The sequence below is a fragment of the Gallus gallus genome, chromosome 11 (genome assembly GCF_016699485.2).
Source record: "Gallus gallus isolate bGalGal1 chromosome 11, bGalGal1.mat.broiler.GRCg7b, whole genome shotgun sequence".
Classification (NCBI taxonomy): Eukaryota; Metazoa; Chordata; class Aves; order Galliformes; family Phasianidae; genus Gallus; species Gallus gallus.
This window is the reverse complement of record NC_052542.1, coordinates 4,185,638-4,194,245: the sequence shown is the minus strand read 5'-3', so window position 1 is coordinate 4,194,245 and position 8,608 is coordinate 4,185,638. Positions and strand designations below refer to the sequence as shown.

The 8,608-nt window shown below is 61.0% G+C and overlaps 2 protein-coding genes across 2 annotated transcripts in view; both read right to left on the bottom strand.

Annotated features, from left to right (window-relative positions):
• Positions 1 to 52: 52 nt before the first annotated feature.
• On the bottom strand, positions 53 to 3,008 carry IRX3 (iroquois homeobox 3). The gene is given in 5 exon segments (XM_015292372.4): positions 53 to 432; positions 803 to 869; positions 1,192 to 2,245; positions 2,247 to 2,303; positions 2,547 to 3,008. Coding segments are annotated over 5 exon segments (1,455 nt in total). The 5' UTR covers positions 2,769 to 3,008; the 3' UTR covers positions 53 to 377.
• A 1,543-nt stretch (positions 3,009 to 4,551) lies between these two features.
• LOC121111684 (mucin-1-like) overlaps positions 4,552 to 8,608 on the bottom strand; it is a 4,112-nt gene continuing 55 nt past the window's right edge. The window contains exons 2-4 of the mRNA XM_040707159.1: positions 7,496 to 7,716; positions 5,624 to 5,892; positions 4,552 to 5,483 (exon numbers count right to left, since the gene is read on the bottom strand). Coding sequence (XP_040563093.1) covers positions 4,877 to 5,483; positions 5,624 to 5,892; positions 7,496 to 7,716 — 1,097 coding nt within the window. The 3' untranslated portion in view covers positions 4,552 to 4,876. The remainder of the gene's footprint in view (positions 5,484 to 5,623; positions 5,893 to 7,495; positions 7,717 to 8,608) is intronic.

Below are 8,608 nucleotides of genomic sequence, written 5' to 3'. Positions count from 1 at the left end.
CTCCCGCAGCCGCCCGGCCCCGCACGCAGCGACCGCGGAGCCGAGAGGCGGCTGTAGGCAAAGTGGCAACCGTGTCTTTATTAGCCAAAAATAGATACTTTCTCGTACAATTTGGTTCACACGTATGTACAGGTTTGACGGTATGTACAAAACCAACCAACCAAACAAACAAACAAAAAATAAAAACCAAAAACCGAGACACCGAACGGACGCTCACGGGACTTCCACCAACCGCACGGCCCGGGACCCGGGGGGAGCACAGAAGCGGGGCTGTATTTTTGTCTTTTCCTTTTTAGTTTTACCATACGGACATGCGTAACGTCGTAACTATACAGAGATTTCTTTTTACAATCATTACAACAACGATAAAAAATTAACTAAGACGATGACAGCGCCGATAGAACCATGGCGGCATCGAGCTGGTTCTGGGGCCTGGAAAAAACGACACACACAAAAAAAAATAGATTTAATTGGCTTCGGCTCGGGCTGGGCCGCCGTGGGCTCCGCGATTATAATTAGCGCTATTTTTGTCGGTGGTATTTTTAAATTATTTCGAAATACAAAAAGTTGGAGGGGCGGCACAGCGAGCGGCCGCGGCCGTTCGGGCACAGCGGGGCCGTTCGGGCCGCTCCCAGCAACGCCCCGCGCCGCCCCGCACCCCCGCCCCGGCCGCGCTCTGCCCGCCGCTGCCCTCCGGCCCCGACCGCGGCACGGCCCGCACGGAGCGGCCCCGCCAAGGGAAGCGCCGCACGGAGCGGCCGCGCACCGCCGGCTGCCCGCGCCCTCTGGAGCAGTCTCTTACCGCCTCTGCACTGGCTGGAAAGCTGTCTTTATTAACTTTTTCTCTACTTCCAAGGCACTAGATCGATCTAAAAAGAGAAGAAAACAGAGCGTTCCTTTATAGCCCCCGATGTATTCGCCCCATCCCTAAATTCAGCAGCTCGGCTCGAGATTCCCTCCTCGCCAATTCGCGCACGCGACAAAAACGACGGCGGCTCCGCCGTCTCGAGGCGGTAAAAAAGAACCGAACGGGAAAAGCCGAGAGCCGCCCGCCCGGCCGGGCCTGCCCCGGCGCCGCGTCCCTCCGCGCAATCCCCGCGCACGGCCTGCCCGCCGCCGCCACCTGCGCCCGACGGCCGCCGCGAAGCCGAGCGCAGCGCCCGCCCGCCCCGCGCGTCCCTCAGCGGTCACCTGCTCCGGGGGGCTCCGCGCTCGGCGCCTGCTCCGCGGGCCGCGGGAAGGCGGCGGCGGCGGCGGGGGCGGCCCCCAGCCCCAGCAGGTGCGGAGTGTTCAGTAAGGCCAGCGGGTGCGGGGCCGCGTGGTGGTGCGGGGAGGCGGCCGGGAAGGCGCGGTTGGTCCAGTTGGGGAACTTGCCCAGCGGGCAGGAGGAGACGAGTCTGTGGGGCGGCGGGGGGGGCAGCGGCAGCGGCTGGGGGGCGGCCGCCGGCGGGGAGCCGGGAGACTTGCGGGGGTTGTCCGGGCTGGTGGCCGTCTCGGCCAGCGACCAGATCTTGGGCTTCGGCACGGTGCCGGCCGAAGCGGCGTCCGTCGGGGAGGAGGCGGACGACGAGGAGGCGGAGGAGGGGGGCGAGAGGTGCGGCGGCGGCGGCGGCGGCGGCGGCGGCGGCGGGGCGGGCGGCGGCGGCTCGGGGCCGGCGGAGGGCAGCTCGCAGGGCGGGCGGCGGTGGTGGCGGTGGTGGCGGAGGTGGTGGTGGCGGAGGCGGAGCGGCTCCGCGGCGGCTGCGGCGGCCGGACCGAGGTAGCGCTCCTCGGAGCCGGGCAGGTCCTCGAAGCCCTCGGAGCCCTCCGAGTCCGTCTTGGAGTCGGAGTGCAGCAGGTCCGCGTCCTGGAGCTCGTCCTCCAGCTCGTCCTTGGCGCTCTCGATGTTCTCGGTGTCGATGTTCTCCAGGTCGATCTCCTCCTCGTCCTCCCTCTTGTCCTCTTCCCCCTCGTGGTCGCTGCCGTAGGAGTTGCCCTCCTCGTCCGTCCTGCTGCGGGGGGCCCAGGTCATCTTGTTCTCCTTCTTGAGCCGCCGCCGAGCGTTGGCGAACCAGGTGGAGACCTGGGTGAGGGTCATCTTGGTGATGATGGCCAGCATGATCTTCTCACCCTTGGTGGGGTACGGGTTCTTGCGGTGCTCGTTGAGCCAGGCCTTGAGCGTGCTGGTGCTCTCGCGGGTGGCGTTCTTGGGCCGCGACGGGTCCCCGAACTGGTACTGCCCGTAGGGGTAGAAAGCGGGGTGGTGGATGCGGGAAGGCGGCGTGCTGCACCCCGGGGCTCTCCTTCAGCTCGTACTGCGCGCCCTGCAGCGAGAGGGAAGGGGCGGCGGGCTGAGGCGGCGCGGGGCCCGAACGGCCCCGGATCGGCCCGACCCGCTCCTTCGCACCGCCGCCGCGGAACCTCCGGGCGCGCCGCTCGGTACGGGCGCGCCGGGGCCCCGCGCCGCGCTCCGCTCCGGCACCGGTCCGGCCGCGCCGGGCCGGGCCCGGGGAACAAAGCACCCCGCTCCCGGCACCCCCCCGCCCCGGCCCCGGGGGGGCTCTTACCAGCTGCGGGAAGATGGGCAGTTCGGCGGCGTAGGGCAGGAAGGCTCCGTAGCCCTGAGCGGCGGCGGCGGCGGCGTAGGGCGCGCCGTACATGGAGGAGAGCACGTTGGAGAGGGTCCCGGACGGGGCCAGCTCCGCGCCGCCTCGGGAGCCGCCGCTGCCCGGGCGCTCGGCGGGGTACAGCGGCCTGATGTACTGGTAGCCCAGCTGCGGGAACGACATGGTGCGGGGGGGGTGGGGAGGGGGGAAGGGTAGGGAGGGGGGGGCAGAAGGGAAGAAGGGAGAGAAAGGGCAGCGAGCGGCGGGGCTGGCCGCGGGGCCGCCGGCACAGCTCAGCGCTCAGCGCCCGCCGCCGGCTCCGGGCCGCATCGGGAGCGGAGCTCGGAGGCCGCGGCTCCCGCCTGGCTGCGGCCGCGCTGCGCGCCGCGCGCTGCTTTCTTCTCGCACTTTTCCTATTGATCTGAGTGGACCCAGGTCAGGTCCTAACAGATTGCCTGAGATTATTGGGACTCCGGGCTCTGATTGACATTTCTAGTCTCCCGCAAGCCCCTCCTATTTCTTTTAAGTCTCTCTCTCTCTCTCCCTCTGCCTCTCTCTCTCTCTGCCCGGAGCTGCTCTCGCCGGGTTTGTCACCGGCTCCTTCTTTCTTTCTTTCTTTCTTTTTTTTTTTTTCTAAATCTGTTTACTGACGTCGCGGTCTTTTATTTGAGTTGCTTTCCAATCTCGTTTTAGCAATCGCCAATCACTTGTGTGTTTTACAGAGGTTTAACCCTGCCTCATGGCATTCTAATTATATAGAGATAGATTTAGATATAATTTCTCCCGGACCCCCCTGCCCCCCCCCCCCCCCCCCCCCCCCCGTGCGGGGTGTCGGCCACGAGTGGCACACGGGAGGGACGGCAGAAGTTGTGACGTTTAAAAATAAAGGCTCCCCCAGCTTCCCTCCCCCCGGCTTTCAGCTTTCCAGATGCACAGCCCTGCGCTGCCCGGGTGCGTTTGGGGCTCTTTATGAAGGTATTCCCACCTCGCCCCCTCCCCGGCTCTGCCAGCGGTCGCGTCGCCCAATACAGCTTTAGAAGTGTACTCCGTTAATAAATCACAGTTTAAAAAAGGCATTTCCAGGGGTACCCTGAACATTCTCCCGCTGTCCGGAATCTGTAAGGAGCTCCGTGCATTCGTCTGGGCGAACAGTGGGCAGATACAGTAGAAAAGCGAAGTTAATTTTCCTCCTAATAAGGGACTTCAAAGAGTTGTAGGTCACAATTTTACATCAAAGGCAGAAAAGGAGGCAAATTAAAATCTTAACAAAGGAGAGACGGGAGCAGCCCTCTGGGCCATTAGTAAATAAGTGGTGTGAAAAAAGGGACAATGACAGGCGCTGGAATTAAACTCATTAACACCTTTTTGTCTTGGTGCGAAATCTCTAATTAGGAAATTTATGATCATTTTGCTTATTCCCTCTGTTCTGAATCACTACAAGGCTCCGAAGGAAGGACCCTGAACGTGCTGCTTTGGCAAAGGCAGAGCTGGAAGGAGCCATAGGGAGGGAGGCGAGATGTGCTTTAATTACTGGATCAGGCTTTTTATGGCCGACACACGTGAAGTTTCAGTTCTCTCTCCCCTCACTTCGCCCCCCCCCCCCCCCCTCCCCGGGCTCCCGAAGGCAGCGGGAGCGCCCCGGGCGGGCAGGGCCGGGGGAGAGGGGGCACCCGGCCGAGGGGGGGAACCGAACGCCGTTCTCTGCTCCTGGAAACTCGGGGGGAGGAGGGGGGGGGGGGGGGGGGGAGAGAAGGGGGTTCCTTTCTTGGTTTTTATTTTCTTTTTCTTTGTATTGTAAAGTTTGGAGGCTCTTCCCACGGGTCCCCTCCGACCCCAAACCCGGAGGGGTTTCTCGCATGGCAGCGCGCTTTCCGCGTCCTCACGGTGGATTTTTATAACCGAGTTTCCTTAAAAATGAAATTCATGTCAAATTACGCAGTTAAGGGAATCGACCTTGATAGCGGGCTATAATAAAACTCTATCGGCTTGTAATAAATGCGGATTATAGCAAAGCAAGCTCCGGAATTAAAATTCCACGAATCAATATATGAAAATCTGTAGGAAACATCTCTAATCGTATTAAGTTCATCTTTATAGCATTTCCTATCTGCTAATCTAGTGCAAAGCAAGGCTGGGGCGGAATTTATTTTCTTCCACTCAACGTCGCTCCCGTAATGGGTTTTGACGGTACGACGCGATGGAGATAACAACGCGAAATTCAGTTGTATGTTTATTTCTTCGTAATTCAAAAGCAAAACGCGGAGCGCACCCCCCGTCCTCCTCATCCGCCGTCAACTTTCCTGAGCGCAGCGGGGCAGCGCCGGCGGAGCTCGGCTGGGAGAGGGGCGGGCGGGGCCGGACCCCGCGAAGCGCCGCTGTGTGCCCGCAGCGCCCCGTCCTCCGCGGCTCCGTCCGTCCCCGACTGCCGTGCGGGGCCGGCGGGGAGAGAGGAACGTACGGGTGCGAACGGCTGCGGGGCAGGGCGAGGGAGAGGGGTGGGCGAATGGGAAAGAGACGGGAGGGAAACGTCTCTCAAGCGAACGGGCTGGAGGAGAAATCCGCGGCGCTTGGCTCGGGGGGAGAGGAAAAGCGGAGAAACGGCAAACGGTGGGAGCGGGGAGAGGAGACGGTGATGTCGCTGCGGTACCGGGAGGGTGGGGGTCGGAGCGGTGAGAGCCGTCCGCGCGCCGAGGCCGCGGGGCGGGCGGTGCCTCCGGGGGGGCGCCGGGACGGAGCGGGGAGAGCGGGGCCGAAGGGAGCCGCGGAGGGGCGGCAGCGGGCGGCTCGTCCTGCGGGAGGCCGGCAGGAGCCGTGCGGGGCCCGACGGCCCTGGGGCGGAGGCAGACGGCGCGGCGGAGCGCGGCGCGGCCGGACGGACACGTGTCTTCTGGCCGGGACCTGTCAAAGCCGGGAGAGCGGCTCCTGATTTATTACCCCAAACACACCCCCCCGCCCGCCCGCCTCCCTCCCTCCCTCCCTCCTTCCTTCCCTCCCTCCCTCCCCCCGGCCCCGCCGCCCGCGCTTCCCGGCGCGCTCACACGCTCGCTGAGCTCCAACCAAACCCGGCGCTGGGGTTCCTCGAGTCCCGAGCCGTCCCCGGGGCTGTGGCCGCTCCCGGGCCCCCGGCCGCCGTCAGTGGGCGGCAGCGCTCCGCCTGGTACCGCCCGGTCCCGGACCCCGGTCCCCCTGCCCACGCTTCCCGGTCGCGGGCGACGGAGGGGACGGGGGGACGGACCCGGAGGTGGCCGCGGCTCGGAGCTGCCCGCTGGAGGGCCGTGGGACACGGGGAGGGGAACGGACAAGTGGGCTGAGGAGAAGGGCCGCAGTCAAAAAAGAGTTAAAAAAATAGAGGGAAAGATCAAAGAGCCGGGTAAAAGACTCTTCAAATTACACGTTTGAAGCTTTTCCATAATTCCAAGGCGACAGATAGATAACAAGCTGCACATTCCTTATCACATATGGAATCAATCTGAAAGGAGTCTCTTGATCAGAATCTGTTAATTGCAGTGACATATGATTTGGAAAGAAAACACAATTAATGACCCTTCATGTTAGGGCTTTGGGAAGAGGCCACTGACGATCTGCGCTCTGCAACCAACGGCAACTTTCGTATTGTTGTTACAAGCACTGGTAGCGGCAAACTAATACAGGGAGACAGTCCTGGAGCCCCGGCACTGCTCCCCGTTGCTTTGACTATTTCTCGAGAGGGGGGAGGAAAGCAGAAGGGAACGGGAGCGGGTGCGCCTTCCTTCAAGGTTTGGGGAGCCAAAATGATTTAGTGCCTTGTCTGTAAATCTAATGACCTAAGGTGAGAAAAAATACTTCATCTTTTATTATTACCATTTGTGGTGAGCGTTACCAGGAAACAGCAGAGCCCGTTTGAAATGGTAAATCTATGTCGCCATTTAAAAGCCATTATTGGTGAGGTTCTCCCCAAGGGAGGGCAGTGCCCGCACCCCACACCCCACACCTCACACCCCGCACCCCACAGCCCGCAGCCCGGCCGGCCCGGGCTGGCATTGCCCCTGGGAGCCGCCGGGAGGGGATGGAGGGAGAGAGGTTCATTTGAAGGTTATAAAACGCACACTTTAATAGGATCGAAGTGAAATTAGTTAATAAGAAAATGCTGGCCAGAAGCTCGCAAGGCTTTTAAGTGCTCTCCAGGCCATTTAGGGAAATTGAATAAGAACTGACTCTGTTACCTGCAGCCCCAACTATTATCTCCTGTTCTGCACGGAGGCGAGAAGGGAAAAATAGCGCCTGAGAGACCCGGAGTCCCGCACGCCTCCCGCCAGCATATTTCCTCCACAAATATCGTCCCCCATCTCCTCCTCCTCTCTCCTTTCTGCCCCGGGGGGAACGAGGCCGCCGGGGATGCTCGGGCTTCGGGCGGCTCCTCTCGGGCCACGCCGGCACCTCGGGTTATTCTTTCCCTTCCACTTCTTGGAGCTTTTCCCACCGTTGTGGTGCTTTGCGTTCGGGCTGTTGCCAGCGGGTCGGTATGTTGTGTTACCGAACTTCCTATCTGCTGCCTTTCTCCCTCCCTTTAAACTTTATCGTTTTTCGAGGTGTTAATAAAACCTTTCCTTTGGTAAATCGTTCGTTAGAAACCCCACAGAAACCTGGAAAGACTTCAGAAAATAGAACAGCGCTCGGGAACGGGAGGCTGGGAGAAGGCTTTTGTCCAAAAAACGCAGAGTTGCCGCGAATCTTAGGAAACATTAATCTTTACAGGAATTTGTGATTCATATCTGCGGTTTGACCGTTCAGGTGATTTATAACCTGTTAGTGCCATTCGCTAATTTTATGCCAATATATTTCACGCGCACGGCGAGATTTTCCATCTCCCCTCGCGAGGAGCGACCGCTGCGAGCAGTGCCGACGCCTCAGTGCGCCCACTGCGCTCGCACCCCCTGGGCCGAGCCGTGTCCCTTCGCTCCCCGCTCCTCGGAGCGGCCCGGACACCCGCCGGGCCCCGGGAGCGACCGAGGAGAGGAGCGGCCCCGACGGGACGGTGGTGCCCATCTTCCGCTCCGCGTCTGGCCGTGCGGTGTCCCGACGCTCCTCGACCGCCGCTCGGCAGAGCCGGGGATGCGGGCAGCTTCGTGCGATTTGTCGCTCGGGTTATTAGCTGGAGGGGAAAACACGGGCAAAGAAAAGAAGCGGCAGCTGCTCCGAAGATAACGCTGCGCGGCGTCTAATCTTGTGACACAATCATTCATTACTATTGTATTAATTACTACTTTTCCCAAGCAGCCCCTGCCCGGAAGAGCCGCCAGCCCGCAGCTGCCGGGTGCCGGGGCTCTGGGTTAGGAGCGGTGCTCCCATCCGCTCCCGGTAACTGTGCTGTCGCGGCGCCTCATTTGGCGGCCAGAGATCGCTGTGCCGTCGACCTGGGCACAGCGATACCGACAGCGATAAAATAACACGGATGCCAAACTCTTTGTTCGCATTCCGTCCAAAGTTTTGGAGCGCGATGGCGCGACCGCTTTATTTGCTCTTCATCCCGTGGATGCTGCCTTAGATCAGTCGCAAACAAGCATTGATTTTATGGTAAAGTCACTTTGGGATGGGAATGAGTAACTCCAGGCAGTGCTATCACTGTATTACATGGAAATGGCCCAGGTAACAAGATGAACATTGATTCAGCATTATGTTTGATCAATAATGAAATAAGTAACTTCAGGGCCAAATTAAAATGCAAGCTGGCTTAACGCTGCCAGCTTCTGGGCTAAGTGACAAGGCTAATTCAGCAGGGAAATGGCAATATTTGCATTAGAGGCTGCATCTGTTGTGTGGTGAAAGAGCCTGGGTCTGCCGTAACGCCGAGGGGAGCTGCGGGCAGAAGAGTGGGGCCGGGCCGCCCCGTCGGGCTGCGCTGCTGCGGGCAGCGGGCGGTGCCGGTGGTCCCACGTCGGGGGAAACGCGCTGTTAGCAGCTCCTCGGCCCCCCGACTCTAATCGCGGGGCATCCGGGATGCGAGCGGGGAAAGGGAAGGGATTTAAGGGATGAGTAGGAGCGTG